At 43.1% G+C, this 23,732-nt stretch overlaps 2 protein-coding genes across 2 annotated transcripts in view; one reads left to right on the top strand and one right to left on the bottom strand.

Moving 5' to 3' along the window:
* The window catches only part of col4a6 (collagen, type IV, alpha 6), a 113,710-nt gene extending 89,980 nt beyond the window's left edge, over positions 1-23,730 (bottom strand). Inside the window, 4 exon segments of the mRNA XM_051075577.1 lie at positions 16,403-16,448; positions 16,621-16,738; positions 16,925-17,133; positions 21,462-23,730. Of these exon segments, the coding sequence (XP_050931534.1) occupies positions 16,403-16,448; positions 16,621-16,631 (57 nt within the window). The 5' untranslated portion in view covers positions 16,632-16,738; positions 16,925-17,133; positions 21,462-23,730.
* The window catches only part of col4a5 (collagen, type IV, alpha 5 (Alport syndrome)), a 42,658-nt gene continuing 37,296 nt past the window's right edge, over positions 18,371-23,732 (top strand). The window contains exon 1 of the mRNA XM_018703795.2: positions 18,371-19,347. Coding sequence (XP_018559311.1) covers positions 19,258-19,347 — 90 coding nt within the window. The 5' untranslated portion in view covers positions 18,371-19,257. The remainder of the gene's footprint in view (positions 19,348-23,732) is intronic.

Here is a 23,732-nt window from a genome sequence, read left to right as displayed (position 1 = left end):
TCATGTAATGGACAGTATGAACAGAAGGAATGATAACAGCAAGCATATGGACACCTGACTTAAAAATTAAGAACAGAAACATGGTATTATTTTTATTTTCAGTAACACTGACTCTTTCAACTGATCATTAACTCTCTGAGGCCACCTACACTGAATCCCATGTCCTCACTAACTGACTAACAGATGTTAAACTGCATACATACTTCCACAAGCTAACATTTACATTTAATAAAAAACACAGGAGTCTTACGTTCCAAACATTCAATATTTTAAGCTGTGGGATGATGCTGACAAACTTGACCACTAGCCTAAACCATGAGTAAAAAGTTAAAACCAAGAGCAATGATTCACATTGAGAACAGGAAGCAGGAATGTTGGCCATCTTGGACAGTTGAGGTGTAAACAATGACCTTATGATGTGAAAGAGCGTCATGGGAAAGTCTGTTAAGGAGAAAGAAGGGAGAGCATTGGTTTAATTTGGTCGTAAATAGAGGCTGAGTTATGGGGAAGAGGCCCGGGCCCCATTTTGCTCTCTTTTGTGTTCTTTCTATACAAGGTTACGGTGTTGAAAGAATGAGGGGTTACAAACAGCATCTGGGGCATGTTCATGCCCTTTTATTGCAACATTTTATTATTTTTCTTTACCTCTCAACATCTTCTGTGTACCTCTTTCCCTGTTTTGCTCAATCCACCTTGTCTGGTTTTTGAGACAATCGTCCAAACCCACCCTCAGATGGATGGACACTAAAATGACCTCCACTAAAACACATCATGGTCGCACTGAGTTTACCTTACAGAGGCATTTTGTTAAACTTCTCAAGATCAACTCAACGTCCGACTCTTAAGACAATCTGTTGTCAGTCCTGGGTTCTGTCTGCTGAGTCGTAACCTCTTAAATCCTTTCCAAAGACTCACTGTTGTCATCTTCAGTTGATGCTATCTCTAGACCTCCAGCCAAAGGTCAGTCCATGACCATCTCTCTAGGTCTGTAGAGAGGTCAGACTTTCCCCAGGTGTTTGTCCTGAACAGACCCTCTAAGCAGTGACATGTCCTGGCCTCTGTTTTACCTCTCTATCTTAGGGTCGTCCATGGTCACGTTAGCCATTTGAGGCAGCTGTTACCATGCATTGGCTTTGCTTGTCCGTCTATTTTTTCTTTAACCTTTCTAAGCCCGTGGCTGGGCAACAAGTCTGAACAAGAGTTCCTCCTCTTAAGAGTTTAATTTCAACCAAAGTGACCCCTACAACAAAAAAGAAAGTCTGACAGCAGAAAATCACAGTGCTAAAACAAATGACGGTGCCTTTGAAAGAATGCTGGGTAATTTAGGCCTTTTGTTCACAAAATAATAGCCCCTTCAACAGCCAGGAACTGTCACTTTCAATAATTGTCTAAAAGTAGGCGTCACTCTTCAACTGCTGGACAGCTCAGTTTGGGATTCATCTAATCAAAAATTGCAGGAATCCAAATTTCATGATCCTACCCTCACAGGATTTATTACATCGCTTATCCGTCTGATCAACAGCTGAGTCCATGGTCACTTCCCATTGCGCTCTCATAAACCCAGCACCTGCATCAGTCATCTCTCCTCTTATCAGCTACAAACCCAGAGAAAACGCACTTCCAAGTCAATGAGCAGATGAAACGAAGACCTCTGATAAGGTCAGTAAAGGTCACAACAGGCTGTTTGCCTTTATGACACACTGTGTTTCGAGCACGTCATAAAGGCTTCAAATCCACAAATGCATGTGTGCTCTTGTCTTGCTGACAAATTCCTGAAGGTAACATGTAATGTTACGTAATTGAAGTCCTGCCTGTTTAACAGCGACCCCTGCGCAACGTTAGTTACAAACCACAAAGATCTACCTGCTGGTGCTCTGTCACCTCTGACCTCCAGCTCCCACTCTGACCCCTCATAGCTTTTCTCTGTGACCCAGGAATTAGGTTCCCACACAGACGGATTTATGGGTATTGTAGTCATTTGAAAATATGGCTTTTTTTTTTCCTCCTGTGCCCCAGGGGAGAATTCACCTATGAAACATGCAACCATCTGCTCAAGGATACAGGTGGAGACAGAAAATGAGGAGAAAGGGAAAGAAATGTAGGGTAAAAGAGGCACTGGAATGTCTATGAGGGAGCTACGTAATTCATAATTTTGTAGGGGTAAGTCAGAATTAACTAGACTGTATAGTCTTAAAGATGTTTTGTGACTCATGTGAAAATAAAGTCAAGATTTGTTTGACATCTAATGAGTCTTTGAAGACTAAACATTTATGAGACTAAACACCAAGTCAAGTGGCCTTTGACTCACTGAAGCTTAAATGCACCTGTACATTCAGCTTGAATCACCAATAGCGTATGATGAATCCAAACAGAAGCAAGGATGTGCTCTATATATTTGGTAGATATTGGTCTTCTGAAGATTTCTACCACTGCAGTCAACTGCATAAGACTTACTTAACAGATACATAACATGCTGTTTAGCCTACATATCAAAGCTAATGGGATCCCACTGATACCACTGGATCCAATTGGTACCGTTGGGATCCCATTGGTAATGTTGGGATCCCAAAGGTAGTCTTAGAAAGCTGCTCAACTGAGAAGCAGGAAACAATAACAACTTTGGAAAAATAATTAAAAATCTTAATTGGTCATCAAAATAATTGATACATTTTTGTCAGTCCACTGATCCATCAATCAGTTAACTTCATACATGTTTCTTAAGTACAGGTATTGGTGTGTATATTCTACATGTATTCACAGCTGTGTGTAAATATATAGTGAATCTTTTGCATGTCCATACTTTTGATTCAGCTGTTGTTATTCATTGATACCATATCTTATTTGTGAGATAAATCCATAATGAACTTATATCTGACTGTGAAACTTGTCCTTGCTTCATAAATCATTGGTGTTTACATTAACTGATTACTCAACTAGAACTTTGTTTAAAAAAAAACAAAAAAACAATAGAGTCACTGGGTTCAAATGAGAGTGAGGGAGGTGAAGAGGAAGAGAGTGAAAGAAAAGGGGGAAGGTGAGGAAAGGAAAGAAGAGGTGCAGACAGGTGTGCGACCTCTTCAAGGAGCTGGAGGGCAGCGGGGGTAGGAGGAGGAGGAGGTGGTGGTGTCGGTGGTCGAAGGGGGGGAGGGAGGGAAGAGGGCAGTAGCTATGGCGATGACATGGAATGCTCATGTCGCCCCTGGCAACGGTTCATTAGCTATTAGCTCTCACTGGGTCCTAAGCCCAGACCTGTCCCCCTGCTGTCTGTCACGGATTCCAAGATCCTAAATGTCATCTGGAATGCCAGTGGGATCGGGAATGCCTGGACATTCCTAGAAGAGAAGTCGCAGCGCTCGCCTACAGGTCCCACTGAACATTCTAGGAAACGACCTCAAGGTGCTGAAATGCCATGACAGCTTCTCAGTTACACTTCATAAAAACGCTCTTCTTTTCAAGCCAAAAAAAATCATCAGAGGGAAAAAAAAAAATATCACACCTGAATGTAGCAAAACCAAACAAGTCTGAATGTGACATTTCCAATTCTGACTATTTGATGAATGATTATTTTGATTATTGGTTATTTTTTTAATCAGATTAGTTTTTCCCCCGAAAGAGTCTATTTATCAGTGTCAAGCTGAGCCGCTGATATCAGCAAGGATGCTGCCGTTTGTCCTCAGCTGGGCTCTGGAGATTGAACATGAACACTGAACCTTACATACTGTACGGAGAAAGTAATCTTAAAGGTCCATAAAGTGATTTTTTCAGGGGAAGAAACAGATGAGTGGTACATAGAGGCTGATGGAGCCACAAAAGTATCTGTAATGTTGCTGAATATGCAACACAAAGGCTCAAGCTGACCATATCAAATGTCTTGGTTTGTCCAAGCAACAGTCCAAAACCCAAAAACATTAAATTTACTATCATGTAAGGAATTGATTGTAAATGATATATCATAAATAGCTGCTGATTAATTGACTAATTGACTCTCATTTGGTTGCCTTCACTGCAATCTAAGTTGAACAGAGTTTTGAAGTATTGTTCGAAGGTCAATGTGACCGTGAAGAGATTTTCTTTACTATGTAGGAGCAGAGGTTGTTTTGGAATATGCAGTTAATAAGCTTATACTGTGTACAAAATATGGCTGCTCATTCCATTACACAGGCTGAAAGGGTAAATGCACTGTATGTAGAAGTTATCACCCCTCACTGACGTCATTGTTTGAAGAGTTTCAGGCATGACAAAGACAAATATGAAGTTGCCAAAAACAGGACTTTTAAACCTGCAGTTGACCTCAAGTTTACAAAAGGAGTGAAAGTTACAATCGAGGGGAGGCGGAAAAACTTCTGTCCTTACAGCGAAATCAGGGTGAAGCCGCTCAAACTCAGTATCACATCATCTTCTACCCCTGCAGATACAACGAGCAACACCATCTCCTTCAGTGTGCTTGGCCCTGCAGGTTTAAATCTTAGGCTCTGCTTATTGAGTGTGTTTAAGAGCATTCAAGACCTTCACATTCCAACAGCGTATCCACCAAGCCATGAATCCTTAAGCAATGTCAAATAGATAATAAGGTTAAAAAGATTTGCTACAGTGAATGAGAGACCGCCGGCTGTCAATCACACCTGTAGCTCAGAGTCATGTAACTCTTCTCTTACTCTGAGAAAAGTATTGCACCATGTCACAGCTTGAGGTGTACATACCTATGGGCTGCTGTAAGGGCTTGCCAACTGCAACAAGCTGACAAGATGTACAGTTTATTGTAAAAAGGACAATAAATGTCTTCTCTGTTACCTAATTGATCCTCTGTGCTCTCTTTGTCTGTGGTGTCTTTGACCTAACCATCATCGTCCCTCAGTTCAGTTCATCTAATTTCATTTTTTTGCATCTTTTTATGAGACTGCTCTTTTTCTTTCAGACATTTCTGACCTACTTTTGGATCAGTCTTGAATATGAAATTACACTAGCCAAAGTGTAAAAGATATTTGGCAACTTTTCAAGCAAAAGCGCCAAATATTTGCATCTTTAAACGTAAGCATGTGCAACTTTTCTCTCATTTATATGATTTTAAATTCACTTTTGGTTGGACAAAACAAGCTGTATATAATATGATGGAGGTGGTGAATAGACTAGCTTGGGCTCTCAGAAATTATGGTGGCCATTTTTGACATTTTATAGACAAAATGATTAATAAATCAATCATCTTTGTCTTGCTTTTCTTCCTACCTTTGGCACAGGTGATGGACAAACTGATCAGTGAATCCATAACTTTTACTTTAGTAGACTGATCACCGTGGGGGTTTAGCTCCTTTGTGTGCATGGTTTTACTTCCCTAAACTTTCATGACAGAGACAGACCCTCTGTGTATTAGTTAGTGGTGTGTTTGTATTCCTTTCTGTCTCACACATGCACACACTCACACTCTAGCACACTGACCATTCAGAGAAATAATGAAACCTTGCCTCACCTCCTTCCCCTTGGCTCACACACACACACACACACACACACACACACACACAGTTGAAGCTGCTTTCTGGCCAGCTAGTGAGTGAGTGAGTGTGCTATTTTAGGAACAAGAGGAGCCGGCTAAATAAATATGTGGAGCAACTGCGCTGTGTTGACAAACACACTGACCCCAGTTACAGGACACAGACACCTTACAGTACAAAACATGATGATCACGATACAATGAGACCTACCTAGCAATGAGAGATATCTGAAGTTGTTGATCGATAAGTTAAGACTGGATGCGAGATCAAATCACCCCCTGGAAGCGGCTGTGTTTTGCGGCGTAGGTCGGCACAATGATCATCTGTCCCCCCTCATTAGTGGCCATTTGGGGCAATGGTGGGCGACGGGGGAACAGAGCCAGAGGACTAGCTGAGGCCCTTCACTCCATAATGAATGGAGTTAAAGCTAAGAGCACAAGGCTCAGGGTGAAGTTGAAGGGAACGGTGCCAGGTAGTGCTAAGCTGCAAGGCACGTCAGTCAGCGGTGCTACAATGAACACTATGCTGTGGAGTGAAAATCCCAATGATGATGGCCAACCTTTGTTAACTAGTTAAATAGATGTTATTGAGGATTCAAAACTTCCTGACGGCAGTTTTCATAGGTTAACTGAGGTTAATTTAAGGCTATTTATCACAGAAATTATATTCTTTATCTATTATTTTCTTCACAAAGTCATTTTTTTATCCAATTCTTTTTCCTGTTCAACCTTTCCTGTTATTTATTTTACTCAAAATCGTGATTTTTTCAAAACTGAAACATATTCTACATGCTGTAATTCTACATGTGATGAATTCATGCTTAGGTTCATGTCATTTTCAGGCGTTTCACATGTGAAATGTAATAATTTGCAGTTTCCTGTTGTGTAAAGGTACTTTTAAGTGTTATTTAAAGGGGCTACTTGTGCCTTCGAACATGGTTTCTTGCTGAAGTGGGTGGTGGTGATGGTCACTGGCCAAGAGCTTCAGTCATCGTTCTTGAGGGCAGACTGGATGCTACAGTGACTTGCAATCGGAAAGTGGTGAGACTGGCCAGGGCTAACTGGTTAGCATGCTAACTTCATTAGAAGAAAAGAAGTGATAGGGACAGGAGCAAACATTGTCATTGCTTACCAACATTGGAGAATGAGAAAAGGAATGAAGTTTGATGCTGAACTTGTTGGTAAGTAAACAGCTGCTAATGCTAATGTTGGATATGCAGCAATAGCAAAACTTACAAACAGCTCCTTTAAATACAATTATATTCCTTAATTAAAGCATTTCAATTTCTCTGTGTTTGAGAGATGCAATATATAAACTTTCCATGGTTAATGATTAAAAAGAAAGGCTACTATCAGGCTTTGTTGAATTTCTTCAGCTCTTTGCACAAGTTAATCAGACAGTGCTTTGAGGAGACTGGGCACAGAAACGAATAACAAGAGCTCTTTGTTACATGTGTTACACCTGCCAAAAGTTGTCTTACACTTGCTTACAGTCACCCAGCCAGATAGGAGGTATGAGTTAGAGCAGGAGAAACTGGGCCAGAGTTTGGGAGCAAATACAGAGTCCCACCAACAGCGGGTCAGGGCAGCGAGCTAAGGCTATTTCGTGGGCACGTGCCAGAGGACAGAGCGGCCCAGTCTCTGAAAATACCCCCTCCTGGGACTTTAAAAACCTGCCACTACTCCCTCATAAACAAGATTCTGTATCGCTCTGGGTGTTTCACTTATGAAATACCGTAACAGTCCTGAGAGAGATACTAATCTTCACTGATGTTTTCTCATGTCACAAACACAAGTTATAGGTCAAGAGACTTCAAGAGCAGGTGCTTCAAGAAAATCAATCCCTCACAACCTAGACACATAACAGTCAGAATTAAAAACGGAAATATTGGCTGCTGCTCATCAGTCCTGTCACAGATGATGAATGGTGCTGGTGGGGGTTCAACTGCGGGGCGTGGGTGATAGCTTCACACTCAGCTACAAAGAACACTAAATTACACCTGACTGATGTGGTATTTTCCCCCTCTAGACAGGCCCAGGAGACAAATTGGGAAGTCTTTCTTGATTTATGACCATTCGCAAGACAACAGTGATTGACAAAGGTTCAATGGCTGGCAAGTGAAAAAAAACAGCTGCTTCTTTTGCTTGACCACCCCGATGGGGATCTTAGATTTATGTTCTGTTCTGTTCTCTCCAAAATATGTAAATCACCAAAGATAACATGACACACAGAACACAGTTTGTGTGGTCCAATTGTTGTGTATTTGTCTGGCTAAAGTACTTCTAATTTCTCATCCTTTCTGTATAGTCTACTTCATCTGAATAACGAGACATAGGCTACTGCGAGAATAACAGCATTAAAGAAATAAAAAAGAACAAGAAGTCACACACAAAGAAATCAAAACAATCAGAATGTGATCCCTTAAAGTGTGGCCAATAGTCAAATAACCACACAAAGATAGGAGAATTAACAAAAACAATGCTGTGCACACTATTTTGTAAGCAACAGACAAGAAGTCAGTTCGATAAAAATACATTTTAAGGCATTAAATCTACAAGTTATTGCCTTCGTAGATGCGTCTGCTCATACAGCAATAAGTCCTGGCACTTCCATAGCCAGAGGCTGTGTTTTCCTCAAAGCAGTGGCATCATTAACTTTGGCAGCTGCTCCAGTGAAGTTATGACAAAAAAGAGGAAGTGAGACAAACACAAACAAGCTGGCATCACGGGAAAGAAATCCAATAAAGGAGGCACCCGACGTACCTAAGTCATGTCATTTCTAAGAATCTCAGGGGAGGAATGAATGGAGGGAGGAATGGATGAGGTAGCTGCCTGGCTGCCTGGATTACCTGGCTGGCACAGAGCAGGTAGTGAAGGATGAGTGTGAGACAAAGAGGTGGAAAAACAGAGCGGAGGTATCTGTAATTACAGGGACAGGCAGAGACACAGTGAGGCGGTAATAGCACACAGTAACTGACATATCTGATGTGCCAATGATAGTGTTCCTATCACAGCAGGACATTAGTGGGCTGCAGCTGGGGGTTACCTCGCCATAGATATGGTAACCATGGACACGGGGCCTAAGAGATGGGACACTTGCCTTGATGTGAACTATGAAAAATTGTAAAACTGAGAGAAATACGTATCAAAAATTTAAAAAAATGTTATAAAACATAATATCCCAATTTGTTTTTCTACAAACATGGCCGCCATAGTTTGTCTTCTTAGTAAAGAATCTGTCGTCAACATCAAAAGCTAACATTTTCTTGCTTCACACTTCATCATTTTGGGTTCTTATCTGTGATAAATGTGCTGCACATGTTTCGACTTCAGATGTAACAACTGCAAAATTACAAAAAAGCAATGCATCTCACAATGCTAACTAGCCAACTAGCTAATTTACACTAAAAGCAAAGGAAGACAAAAATGTGTCTCTGCAGGATTAGACAGAGCTTTAGCCAAGCTTTTCCCCTTTAAATGAACAGAGATGGAGTTAACACTGCCATGCTAAAGGTAAAGTTAAACAGGATATTAGAGCTGCAGTGCACACATTTGTTTTGGTTTGGTTTACATTAGCTGCCAGCCAGATTCATCGCGCTGCTATAAAGTGGGCAAATATCTGCACCTGCACTTCTTCTAACCACAACAATGACATGACTGCAGACTCCGGTATGTTATTAACGTCTCAATTAAAGAACATTAATGGTAATTAGAAAGCCACTCAGTCACATAAACACACACCTTTTCCCTACAGGGGCGGTTGTTCAGACCACCACCACAGTAAACTGACAAACAAAAGAAGATGTGTTCCCCCTGCACAGGCATGCATATGATAATTGCAGTGAAGAGGGAAAATGTTTGACTTAAAGGGCCAATGTTGGCGTCTAATGCCAAAGTAATGATGTTACAGGGGAAAAAAGCGGCACATCAAAGCAAAGCCGGAATTGAACCTGTCAGGATTCCTGACTTCAAAACAAACTAGAAAGTCCTCAGAGGGGTTAAGTTGCCATGGTTTCTGTTTTTAAAATTGAAATCAGGAATAATAAGATGTCTGTGGAACCTGGTTAGACAATCAAAATGAAACTGGCACACAGAAATAACCCAAAGAACGGAAACCTTGGACGCTGATTGTCAGGAAACACAATTAACTGACAATTTTCTCAAGCGACAATGACAGTTCTTCAGGTTTTGGACTGCTGGTCGGACAAAGGCGATGTCTTGAATTCTGGAAAACTGTGATGGTAACTTTTTTCACAGTTTTCTGCCATTCTTACCAAAAAATTAAATCCCTGTTGTTTGTAATGTTGACAGTCAAGCAATCTGAATACCATACTGTTGTATATGTAGTTTGGTAATGAGTCTTGGTTTTGTAAAAGAAGGCTAACAATTGTTTCACCCCAAGATTTTTACTCAAAGCAGTACTAACAGATGTTTTTGGTTTTATGGGGGCATTTATAAATATTAGCATTTATTTGTAGTGATATATCTGTCCATCTGTAGAATTTGAACTTTCTTTATAGCTCCATTTTGCTCTCCATCAACTCTTTTAGCTGCCAACGCTCCACTATGTTCTCTAGCTAGTTGCTAACTTCACCTGGCTAGTTTCCTGCAGAAAAGAGCTGCCTGTTGTAGCTAGAAATTGAGTTGTTGAGACTAATGAGAGTAACCAAAAACAGTGAAGTTGTGGACAATCAATAGGTTAAAATATACTAAAAAGCTGCATAACCTCTGGAATCTCTCCCATATTACACACAGACATTTAATCAGTTGTTGAAATGAAAACATTGATTCGTGCTGCATGAGGGACTTTTGGGAGTGAAAGGGGAAACACTGAGACATTCCATGAAAAGTAAAGAAAGGAGCAAGAAGGAGTTTGAAAGGGTCAAAATACACAAAATGAAGAAAAGGAAGAATGAATGACAGACAGAGTAGAAAACCCAACAAATGAGGAGAAGTAGATTGGAGGTCTAATCCTACTGAAGTGCAAACAGCCCTAAGGGGAGAGATGGCATTAAGGAGAAGGGACCAGGCACGTCGAACAAGCTAAGACAGCACTCCCACCGAGCATCCAGCCAGCCAAACACTGCCCCACCTCAGCTCCTCTCTGACAACCCCTAAAGACCTTCATAACACCCCCCCCCCCTCCCCAGGGCCTAGATAGACAGAATAACCCCCTCCTTTCCCTCCTCTTCTGTCTTTTTTCTGCTTCCTCCTGCTCCCTCTAAATCTCCTGTGTTTTCACTCGTCTTCCTTTCATGAGAGGCAGAAAAGCAAAAGACAAAGTGCGATAGACAAATCTGGAGAGCGGGCGGTGGAATGTGAAGCCACTGGCGCGGTCGCGAGCCCCCCGCTGCCTTTGTGCTCGGGCGACCTCCGACCTCTGGAGTTCACCGCGACCAATCGGGGGACAAACTGACAGCGTGTGCTTCATCAAAAGAAAAGCGCGGGGGTCTGATATGTGAAAGTGCCAAGGCCCGGCAGATGGAAGGTGACGATGTGGTGACATGTGGTGAAAGCGCTTTCAGTTCCTTGTCCTGTCCTTACATTTGTCGCCACAACCTTTAAATCATGACTCAACTCAATGAATTTGATCGGTTTGGCAAAAACATGGGGATTGCACCAGTGCTAAACAGCTGCCGAGACTCACACACATCCCACTCACAGGTCTGATAAGAGCCCTTCAATGTTGACAAGTAAAACACACAAATAAAAATCAGAATTCAATATAGAATGAGAAGAACAGCAGATGCACAGTCACTTTATCAGACTGATGAATTTCAATCATTCTTATCAATCGCCTCAAACAAGCTGGTGTGCACCTACACCAAGAAACCCTTCATGCCTTTTAACTTAACCTTTAAACATGACTGGGAAAGACAGTGATGAAGACAGTTTGAAAGGATGCATGGAAAGATGGATGGATGCGTGGCTTTACACAAAAGCATGACAGAAAGGATTGATCAGTGCAAACACTGTTACCGAATAAGAGTCGAACACAGATGAGGAGAAGAGAGAGGGAGAGCAGGAGGCAGCATCTGTCAACAGTTACACCAACGCACTTATCAAATTCTGTTGTTTTTGGATGTTTTCACAAATGTCCAATTGTACTTAAGCATTACAAAGATTGCATAACATTCCTCATTCCTCACCCCTGCAGACAAGGTCTGTGCAATGCCCTGAGACTAACTATAATAAAGGTTGCTGTCATTCGTTAGTACGGTTTCCTTATAAGATGTAAAGCTCAAAAGTCTAGTGGAATATTTTTAGAAAACTGAGGTACGAAATGTCAAAATTTTCAACCAACAAGCAAGACAAGCATAAGAAAGAATGACATATCAACTTATTTACTGTAGCAGACCTCACAGAATATCTATGTGTGAATCTCAAGAGTGCTAAAAAAAAATCATACCAGATTAATAACTTAAGTCATTTATGGTTGGACGCAAACAATTTAAAGGTGTCACTTTGGGCTGAAGGAACTTGGGATGGGTACTTGTTCCTATTTTCTTCTATTTTATAAATTGAGAAACTGGTTAGGGTCACTGAGAAATGAATCGATCATCAATCGTTTGTGGCCAAACTGTCCACAACGCACCGGATCTTGTCCGATCTCAGAACCTAAGAATGGTTGGTTGCAGTGGTTGCAGCTTTATAAGATGCTGGAAGGCCACAAAAGTGTTCTTCTGTTATCTGTTAAAGCTTCTAGTTTCATGGTCAACCATGAGAGAGACAGTGATGTTTCGTCCAATGAGGATACTATCTACTACCATCCCAAGAAATGTCACAGACTCCAGCTACTACTTTCTGAAGCCTCTACTTTAAGACGTCCTGTGGTGCATTCAGCCTCAACATCTCTCTCTCCATAGCTGATATCTGGTTGCACACATGGGAGTCCCCTGTCCTCAGATTAGCTTTCTTTGTGTACATACTGCTGTGGCAATAAATAGCCCAAAAGCCAGTGTGTCTTCTTACATGGTTTGGCAAGGGTATTTCCCCAAAGGAAAACCAAGCTCAAGGTGCCTTTCATCCCACCTGCACTGGTAACACAAACACAAACACAGAGACATACCATTTTATGGGGATGGGGAAACATACACCAATGCAAAGCAAGCACCACACAGGTAGCAGAGCTTTAAGTGTGGGCGTGGGAGAGAACAGCAGGGGCTTTTCAGCGGTATGTTAAACCTGCAATGTGTGGTTTATAGGTTTCCTAATGCACTTACTGACAAAGTATTTTAGCATTCCTCTGAGGAAACTACAGAGAGGGTAAAGCAGGGTGAAACTGGAGGGGAAAAGGGTTATTCCAACTTTAAAAACGTGAAAGCAGTGACAGAGAAAGTTAATGAAGAATAAAACTAAACTGATGCTAGTTTTAACGCCATCTGCATTTTGACTCCTGCAGAACCCACAAAATGAACCACACACTTTCCTCTTTTCACCTTCTTTAAATCTCACACTGCAAAGGTTTCGAATAACAACCCTTAATTCTGACTTGCTAAACATTATTTTTCATAAAAATGAGTGATATAATCTACTGAAAATGGAAATGTGGAACAAAAGTGCCTCAACAAGCTGGTTTGTCTAGCATGCATAGATTGTTTTTTAAGCATGAAGAGAGTGACAAGAGAAAAAGTCTAATAATATTCATTTTTCACCTCTGACCCTGGGCTCATGTTAGAACATGTTAGCTAACAGGTGCAGAAATTTGCATTTCTTCAGCTAAATACAATGATGAGGTGTGACTGAACAAAAATTAGTTTACTTCTGCCCCGAAGGAACATTTTTTAATGAACTCTCTACACTGCAAAGGGGGTGGAACAGAAATTAGAACAACAAAGAAAATCTAGCGGGTAAGAAACTGGAAGCTTCTTGATTGCTAGATGTAGCATAAGCACTTAAAGAGAAGAAGATTCTTTTTATTATAAATTAATCTGTTTAATAGGTTTCCTTTTGAATATCAAATGTCAGAAAACAGTGGAACAAATTCTCGTCATCTGTCCAAAACCTAAAAATATTCCATCACATAACAAGGAAACCTACAAATTACGAAACCTTCAAGAGACTCAAGAAAGAAAGAAAGAAATTATCTGTGAGACCACATGGAGGCTAAAGAGGTTGTGGACCTGCTCACAAATCACACCATAAATCAGCCTGTAATGAATTGCCTGACCTGTGGAAGTAGCAGGGGGCAAAAAGCGATAGGAAAGAGGGTTGTGAGGGGGTAATAATGCAACCACAAATCAAGCACCGATCAGTCGCCTCACTCAGCGTTTGTGGAATGTTTCAGCCTATAGCACCTGCAGGGAGTGGGAGACAGCCTGACAAGTCCTGCCAAGATCTGGAGGAATTCAACAGTCGGGGAGGGGTTGGGGGTTGGGAGGGGGCAGGGGAGGGGAGGCTCATCTGTCACAGTATGCACAATACAAATGCATACACCCACCGATCTTGCATTCCACCTGGGTGAAAACAAATGGTAAAGAGCACATTTCTGGATGATTTCCAAACTGGCCAGGTTGTACAGAATCATTTACACCAACTTTATGACTCCCTCCCTCCTCTCCTCTCCTCTCCTCTCCTCTCCTTCCCATCATGCCTCCTCCCCTCTCCTCACCATTCCTCCTCACCTGTGTGTGATGTTTTCCCTGTGCCAACAGCTGTATCAGCCCCTACACACACTCTGGAGAAGCGCCTACAGATTGCTACAGAGATGGCTCATCACGTATCTCCCTGGTGGTTGAGTGGAGTAGTTACTAGGCTAAAATAATCCATTAAGATCCATCAATACCTTTAAGAACTGTTGGCATGGGTTTGGGGTTGATTTGCAGTCTGAACAGATGCACATATTTCCAAATTATACTGTGCTTCACTGTATATCTGTGTCTTTAGCTCTTACCTCTTTGTAGCACTGCAGCTAGTAGCTTCAGTTGCAGTCAGTTCAGTTAGGCTGAACAAGCTTCATAACTAGCCAGCTAACTAACAACCTCAACAAATGCTAATACGTTAACCCATTTCTGTGGCAACAGCCATGTTGTAGGTTTGGAGACAATAAAAAGAGCTGGGGTCCAACAAAAACAACTGAAATTCTCCTAAAAATGGTGATTTTATTCTGAAATATTTAAAAAGTTTCTGTTTCTATCGTATTAATCTGCAACAGCAGCTGAACTTTAGAAGAAGTTAATGGTACCTAATCTTCAAAGCAGCCAGTGTCAAAATGTTGTCTTATGTTCACATCGTTTGTTCCATCTAGCATGCTACAGTATTTCCATGGACAGATAACCATGTGTCTGTGTTTATTCTTATCTGCTGACACTGATAAGACATTTCCTCTGCAGTCAGCGAGCGGCGGCACAGAAAGGCAATGAACTTCATAATCTGGACTCGCCGACACAAAACCACGCACCGCCTCCGAGCCGGACCAGTGCAACACCGCACGGTTACCGAGGCTACAACAACCCAGACTATCCAATGAACTCATCTGTCTCTCATTCAACACACACACACATATCTATCCACTCAGCCGCCCAGTCACCCACACACACACACACACAGAACAACAGGGAGGTGGGAAGTGGGTGGAGGAGTCAATTCAGAGTCAATGCAGCTCCATCAGCTGAGTCCTATTGAGACGCAGGAAGCTTTTTGCTGCTGATTCGCTTTAATGTCACTCGTCAGCTGATGACGATCTCACTAGCATTTCCTGTCACTGAGCTGGTTAGAGCAAGGCAGGGTTAACGGTTCAATTCCCTCTGACAACACTGGATTATGGCTGATTGATATTGAACCACCATGCTCTCAGGCCTATGAGACGCTGTGCTCCGTCAGCCTGAATGACACCATGGCTCTGATCCAGAATGACTGTAGAGCTGCTCTGACCCTCGTCGTCGCAGATGGCCTCGGCACTGCTGTACCTTCCCTGAGCTACATTTAACCACTGTTGCATTCAATGACACTGATTTCACCTGTCAGAGAGATGAATGTCTTGTACAGGGGATCATCAGTGTCGTGTGAAAACCATGTGCCTCTAAAATAGCAACTTTTCATGTGCTGCTGCAGGAATACAATCCTACAATCCATTCTTCAATCAGCCCTAATATACTGATGAATAATATAAGATATAACAGGTTTAAAAAGTGCAGTCTGTAACTTCTGAGCGATGTAAAGAAAGCAGTCATGCTCCATCTGCAGTAGATGTGCTCTTCCTATAGGTGTGGTTTGTTACCCCAATAATCTCCATGTCCTAAATATTCATCAGCAGGGGGGCGGGGTTTGAATTGCAAATGAGTGTGAGCGGGCCCACTCAAATATGAACTGGCTTTTTTCAGTCCCCTCAAGCTACATTTAAAATGCACGCTGAAGAAAAAGCTTTGGGGAAAAAAAGTAGTTTAGTTGGAGTGTTTGGCACAAATGGTGCAACATGAAAAACACCTGGAACTTTAATGTCCAGTGCGGATACAGTGTAAAGTCGGACAAAACACTGACTGGAGTGTCCTTAACCTTTTTGTAGAGTGACACAAAAATGATTCTCCTCATGCAGGCAGGCTGAGGACACCCACAAGGTGACGCATGGAGGAGATAACCCCGTGTAAAGGCCTGTGCAGGGTGCAGGGTGTCAGCACAGGCACGAAAATCTCTTTCTAAACACGCAAACGTGTAATTTCTGCAACAAGAGGCTGCTGCGGTTTTATATCAGAGTCTCTGCGCAGAGCGAGCGCCCCGTTTGATCGCATTAGGTCAGCTGCTGATTCACATGAGCCATTTGCAGTAGGTGCAACAGTTAGACGGAAAGTATCTTCTCCAGCAATTACACAGTGCAAATAAAGAAAGAAAGAAAGAAAGAAATCATGTTCGTGTAAAGTTCGCAGCAGCGCTTTAAATAAACCACCTGGAGGAGTGTAAGAGTAAACAAATGGGACTTACTCCGTGCGCAGATCTCACGGCCAAGGCGACCGCTACCACACAAATCCTGACGGAGAAACAAATGTTTTCGTTAGAGTTCCCTCCACTGATTATCTGGCAGGTAAACGGGGCTGATCTGTCGCCACTGGACGCCGCGGCAGCCTGCACACCCCGAAAACCACCAGAAGAAATCGGCCTGGAATTTGACTTTAGTGGGAGAAATTGTTAAAAATGCTTACAGGAATTTCATTTTTGATCCGACTGGCAGGGAGGGAACCGCAGGTCGAGACTCGATCCCCCTTGTCTTCACCAGCAAAGCACTTCAAACGCGCTCATCGACTCCAAATACCCCGTCATCTACCCGGAGACACACAGAAAGAAAGAGATAAAGTAGTCCCCCACCGCCAAAACACAAACCCCACCTGTACACACACACACACACACACACACACACACAGCTCCGAGCGTTAACACACAACCAGCACGGAAAGCCCAAAGTTTCTCGGCGGTTTCTTTCATTAAATGAGAGCTTATCCAACTCACCAAAGTTGCAGCGGTGAAGTCGCTGCTGCGCTCTCCGGGCTGTTGCGCTTCAACTCAGCAGCGCACCACAGCAGAGGGAGAGGAGGGGCCAACACATGTCATTCATGCCTCCGCACCGTTTACCTTTGGCTACAGCAGCAGGTTTTAGACCAGAACCTCTTCACTCTGATCAGGTCCAGGAAAGGAGACTCATCCAGACCCGAGCAAGTCTCCCAGTCCAAGTTTTAATCCATGAAAAGTTAAAAGAAAGAAAGAAAGAAATGACTCTGAGTTAACGGTTCTTTATAGAGTTTTTGTGTCGTTTTCTTCATTGATTCACTAAAATCCCTAAAAAGTGAGTTTCTTGATAATAAAAACTGACCATATGAAACTTTATGCAACATTAGCACCGATACTATTCCCTCCAACCTCTATGATACTTCAAATCTGCCACTAAACAATGATTTCTATTTAATCTGTGTGATATTTCATACATTTACAATAAAACAGCCTCGTCCTCTAAGGTCAGAAACCTACTAGAAGTCATCTCAGCTCTCTGTTGTGACGGTCAAACTGTGTCTATTTTAAGTGGATAAAATTAAAACCCTTGTATGAGCAGACAGCAGGTGACTCAAGTTGCAAACAGTCCTCTTTTAGCTCGTGAATGTTCTATTTTAGTTCAACCTGACCATGAGTGAGAATTCAGCTCTGTTTATCACAACACAGTGATTTTTCCTCTAGGTTGTCTCGTTGGTTGTCTCCCTGGATCCTACCTGGGACCTCGTTAGTTTCGTACTTTGTCGTTCAGTTTTCAGGCATATCGTCTATTTGCATCACTGCCTGAATTCATACACTTACACATTTGCAAGACTCTTATCCAGTCGGACAACACAAGGTTTCGGTGCAGTAGGGGACCTTAAAGTAAGAACTTAGTACTAGATCTGTTAAACAAGGCAAAGTGTGAGGAGGTGTACAGGGTGGCTGTGCCAGACAACCATCCTTAGAGGAACACAGTGTCTGAGAATGACTGAGCTCAACTAGAAGGGTTCAGACTCAGAAGCAGTGTCTTGGATTTGATCTGGACAACCACGGGTCGCCAATGGACGTCAACGAGAAGCTGTATTCCCAGTCCGAACCCGTACTCTGGACTCAGTGTCTGGCAGAAATTCTTCAAACCTCAGCATCTTAAAACCGTCTTCGATGTAGACCAAAATCACAAACAGATGGAGACGTGCATCGCATTTCATCCACGCAACATCAACTCAAGGTTGTGGTTCTTCATGTAAAGGAGGTGACTGGGCAACATCAGACCACCAACAAAACCAGCACAATAAATACTCACGGTACATTATCATCAGTTAAACCAAGTCAGACAATTACAGTTTAATCTACATGGTAACTCTACACTTTCATGTTTTTCTTTAGGTTGTTGTTTTTCTGATCATTGATCATTAACTCCTGGTTACTTTATAAAAACCAGCACTCACTCTGGAGGTAATCTGCATTTTAGTTAATACTTAACTACTTGTCATGGGCATGAAATATTTCAAATAAAGTATCAGCTGCTTTACGATGAGGAGGTTTGATTAGTCACTAACTTTCTAGTTTAGAAGAATGCATCAGGAGAAGATGCACTAGATTTATATTTTAAAAGAACATGTCAGTCTCTGCCGTTCTGCCAGCAGCACCCCTCAGTCAGGAGTCAAAAGTGAGAATTTGACCTTTAATAATCTTGCAGGAATGCGACGTGTCCGGGCGTATAGAAAATGTCAAAAAAAGGTTTAATGTCAAACCTCTTTTTTGCGCAGCCTCGGGCGCTGGGTAGGATTGGATAGGGCACACATATCCATCCGCACACGCGAGGTTCTAACATCGTTGGATTCTTTTTAATTGGAAAAGAAATTTTAAAGCGACAGAAACAAACCGCGAACTGGAGCGAAGTGACGCACATTGACGGTCCGTCCAGAGCCGCACTTTGCGGCGCAAACCGCCCCGAAACTTTATTTTTAGACTAATTGTCTCGGTGTAGGTGCAAGGGGGGGTGGGGGGCAGATATCACTGCGCACTGGGAAGTAGATCCGGCTGGGCAGGTTTGCAAGTTGAGAAGAGAAAAAGTTAGAGAGGGGGACTGCAGAGGCGCACGGTGCCAGAGCCAGGACCACTAGAAGCCTCTGCAAGCGCAACAAAACAGCCAGCACGCCCGAGAAGAAGCGTTTTTCCTCATTATTTCTGTTTTCACTGAGAAGCAAGTGTGCAGGGAGGGGGAGGGAAAGCAGGGCTATGACATGCGAGTAGAGAACCGTAGAGTTTGTCAGTGTTAACGCAGGCGGATCCTTGTTTTATCCCCCCCCAAGATGAATAGAGACTTGAAGAGCCTGCGACAGCTCGCCGTGCCCCTGCTCTTCTTCACCCTGTGCGTCGCGGTGCAGCGATCCGACTCTGCGGTAAGTGCGTTTCCACTTTCTTACTAAAAGTAGAGATTTAGAGCCTACTAAACGGCTTCCTCCCCCCTCTCTCCCTCCCTCCCTCCCCGCAAGATCCGCGCACGGAGGAGCCGAGAGACCTGCCGCTCTCAGGCAGCCGGCGCCGGGACACCACCGGCTCCCACCGAGCTCCACTAACGTTTATAAATAGAGAAGCTGCTTTATAACAAGCGCGTCCCTCTGCTCTGATAAGAATAACCCGTCGTATTGTTGCAAGAGGGAACAAGAAGCCGCTAATGAAGCCAGTGTGACACCGCTGCAGCTTTTAAGGCGCTTTTTAAATCCTGAGCTCCGCTTTGTAGTTTTCATGGACGCTCGGACGGAGCTGTGTCCCCCCGCGCATCACGTCTCTTCTCCCCCCCGCTCCACAACCTGTCGCGACACGCCAACCACGGCGCACTTTCCCCCCCTCATGTCCTGCATCTTTTCCCTTTAAACGTGTCTTTTATTGTCGTTATCGCTGCAAAGGTTCAGACCAAACATGACGGTGTGTGTGTGGAGGGACGGCGGCAGCCAGCGCGCCGCGTCTGCCTCTCTGTCTTTAAATATTCCGCTTGTCTGCGGATTTAAGACATGAACTACAACATTCCTGCTCTGTCAGCGTTACCGCAGCCTGCTGCCTGTCTGATAAGACACGCCGCTGGTCATTCACATCCTAATGAAAGCCTTTGCTCCATCCCTGGAGTGAGGAGCTGTGATTTTACTGTTGACAGCAGCTGTTCCACCGCGTTCAGCGGCTGATTTAGCTCCTGACAGGCTGCGGGTTTGGACTCAGAGCAGCAGGGACGCGACCTGTGTGGCTGTTGTGTCAGTTCATGTGGACTCAAGGTGAAAATCTCTTTGCACCTGAAAGATCCAGGAGGTGTGTGTGTGTGTGTGTGTGTGTGTTCGTCTTTTCCACCTCTTCACTCTCTGTGTGTTTAAATTAGTGGCTCCTCATCCCCGCTACATCTTTAATGCATCATCCAGAGATGTTAAAGATAAAGTGCAAGACAAAGTCAGGACCTGTCTGTGTGTGTGTGTGAAAGAGAGAGAGAGAGTGTCTGTGTGTGTGTGTGTGTGTGTGTGTGTGTGTGTGTGTGTGTGTGTGAAAGAGAGAGAGAGAGTGTGTGTGTGTGTGTTTGTGCGTCAGAGTCATTGATGGTGAAGAGTCTAAACTCTTCTTCTCATGTAATATTCCAGCAGCTTCTATTTGCTGAATATTCATGATTCATTAATAATGCATGAGGACCGGCTGCATGCTGATTCACATGATCCCGCCCACACACACACACACACACACACACACACACACACACACAGGAGGCGTGTCCAATCAAACCTTCACACTCTCAGCCCATCAGGTTAATAACAGCTGTTGTGTGATGTTTATGTTTCATATCATGCAGGAGACTTTTACATTCGCCTCTGCTGTTTCTATAGCAACCGATTCAGGTTATCAACATGTCGTAAAATCGTCCACCCAAGTTGTTTGCAGAGAAAAAAAATGTAGAACTGGACGTGTGATTTTAAAGACATTATGTCTCCAGCTTTCAGGAAGCTGGAGACATAATGTGACAGAATAAGATTCCTGGGTCGACCCCACCTTCTCAGGGAGGAAGAGAAGGAAGAGCAGAGGGGAGGAGAGGTTTGATCCACTTCTTAGCTTTCAGCCACGGCCCATGAGCTTCATCAGTGAGAGGAGTTTGCTCAGGCTGTGAGAAAAACCCAGTAAGTGGATCTTGAGTTTAGATTTTGTTCATAAAGGAGACGTTCTTCCTCCCTCTCTGTCTCTCCTCACACCTAATACTCTTACTCTGTCCTGCTGCTCTCACTGACGCCCCCCAGTGGCTGCAGCGTGCATGACATGAACCTGTCCTCAGCCTTCAACATCACACACACACACACACACACACACACACACTAAAACCACATATCTCCAAACAAAAACTTCATACGATGACAAATATGTGTTTTTTTCCTTAACTTGTTATAAATGGAGCGTCTCATACATCACTGTTTCATAGCTGTGTGGTGGTGTGTGTATGAGTGTGTGTGTGTGTGTGTGTGTGTGTGTGTGTAGTATTAATCCTCACCCAGATATGAATCTCCATTCAGCCAGGTGAGGGAGTTCAGCGGTAATGTATACCTGGAGGTTTTCCTTTGAACCTGTAATGCCGCACAACCACAAACACACACTTAATTTGATGCATGCTTTCCTGTGCATTTGGACACACACACACACACACACACACACACACACAGGTAAACAGACACGTACACACACTTGATTGCACAGCCACCCACATAGGTTCATGGGTTCCCTAACCTTTCATGTGACCCACATCCCAGGTGGAGTTTGTGGTGGGAAATCTGTCTGCGTCGTGTGTGTGTGTGTGTGTGTGTGTGTGAGAGAGAGAGAGAGAGAGAGAGAGAGAGAGAGGAGAGGAGAGAGAGAGAGAGAGAGGTTGTAACCAGCCATAACATCCTCAGATTGCTCAGATAAATCTGGGATGTTAGCTAACGCTGCATATCGTCCACTGAAAAAGAGAGAGGAGGTTGTGTTTGAGTCAAATCCTTCATCGTCTGCTCTCGTCTTTGTCTGTGGTGGATTTCTTCTTTGGTTTGCTTTTCACTCTTCTCTTCCTTTCCTCCTCCATCCACCTATTATTCCTCCTCTTCTTTCCTGTGTGTCGAGAAACGCAGACGAGAAACAGTCACTTTCTCCAGGAAGTCACAGTCGTGTAAACACAACACGTTACGTTAATTCAACCAACATCTGTTGGATCTTTCAAAAAATGTTCAAGCTGGGTAAATAAATGCCAGTTTTACTGTTCATTGCAGTTTTCCATACAATTTAACGATCCACTGCATTTTAGAAAGCAGTGTGATTGCCTTATAGACTAAATTCAGGGTGAAAAGTATCTTTACACTGAACTTTCTGGTTCAATAAAAGTGTCCAAAAACAGAGATCACCTTTACTTCTTATGTATCATGATATTTATTATTAGTTTTCACAGCTGACTTGTGTTTTTTTGCCACAACTCTGTGCTGTGTCTTTAAATAAAACCAAAACAGGTGCAATTTTTTGCACAGATTTTTGAGAAAACTGCATTAAATTCAGACATTTTTTGTCAACAGCAATCACAGTAAACCTCAGGAGCTTCTGAAATGACTGAATATTGATCGTTCTTTTTGTCCTGTGTACCTCTATCCACCTCTTTTTTCTGACTCTCTCCGTCTGTGTCTGTTCTCGAAGGTAAATTCCATCTTTATCTCAGCTGCTGTGAGAGATGGGCTTCCTGAACAGGCATGGAACAGCTCTCAGAAGACACACATGAACACGAGCGTGTCCCGTTCATCACATTTACCTCCTTTGTGTTGTTATCTGGACTTTGAGCGCACAAATGTGTCGGTGTGTCTGTGCGTGTGTGTTTCCTGGTAGAAGTGGCACTGCGGTGTCAATGAGCTGGAGATGCCCTCAGGATTAACAGGTGGACAAAAGTCAATGAGAGCTAACACCAAATGTTTAGACAGCTAATGACCCCGGTCCTCCTCCCTCCTCCTCCTCATTTACCTTCTCACCCAGTCTCTCTGTTTACAGCTGGAAGAAGCTGAAGATGCAGCGATAACATGAGTTACTGAAGTTAGGTGTAGAAATACTAGTAGCAGTACTTGTCTTAAGTAACTGCAGTAGTAACTTCAACCTGTGGGCTCAGCAGCGGGAGTGTAGCAGTAGTAGAAGTCGTAGTAGTGGCATGAATAACAAGAGTTTTAGTAGCAGTGGAAGGAGAAGGGTCAGTATTGTCGTAGTAGTAGCAACAGTAGTTTCAGTGGCAGCAGCAGTAGTACTTGTAGTAGTAGTAGTAGTAACACAGAAGCAGGTGTTGCAGTAGTTGTGGTAGTAGAAGGATTAGTGGTGACTACAGTGGTAGTAGATTCAGCAGCAGTTGTAGTAGCATTAGAAGTACCAACAGTATTTGCAGTAGCTGTAGTAGTAGTAGAGGTAGTAGTAGTAGTCTCATGGCCAGCAGTAGCAGTTTAGCAGTAGTAAAGTATATATATGTCGTAGCAATAGAAGTAATAGCAGTAGTCTCAATAGTAGTTTAGTAGTAGCAGTAATAGTAGTACCTACAGGAGCAGCAGTAGTTGTAGTAACAGTGCCAGTGATGAGAGCAGTACTTGTAGAAGCAGTAGTACAGTAGGAGCAGCAGTAGTAACAGTAGTAGTAGTAGTAGTAGTAGTATCATTATATATCATCTTATATTTCAGTTCTGATCACTTCCTGTTTCCTCCCGAGGTTAAAGTCTTTAATCTCTTTACACAGCATCTCTCTTTTTGTCACTTACACTCAAACCCCATTGTCA

Source organism: Lates calcarifer, linkage group LG14 (assembly GCF_001640805.2).
Source record: "Lates calcarifer isolate ASB-BC8 linkage group LG14, TLL_Latcal_v3, whole genome shotgun sequence".
Classification (NCBI taxonomy): Eukaryota; Metazoa; Chordata; class Actinopteri; family Centropomidae; genus Lates; species Lates calcarifer.
This window is presented reverse-complemented; position numbering and strand designations above follow the sequence as displayed.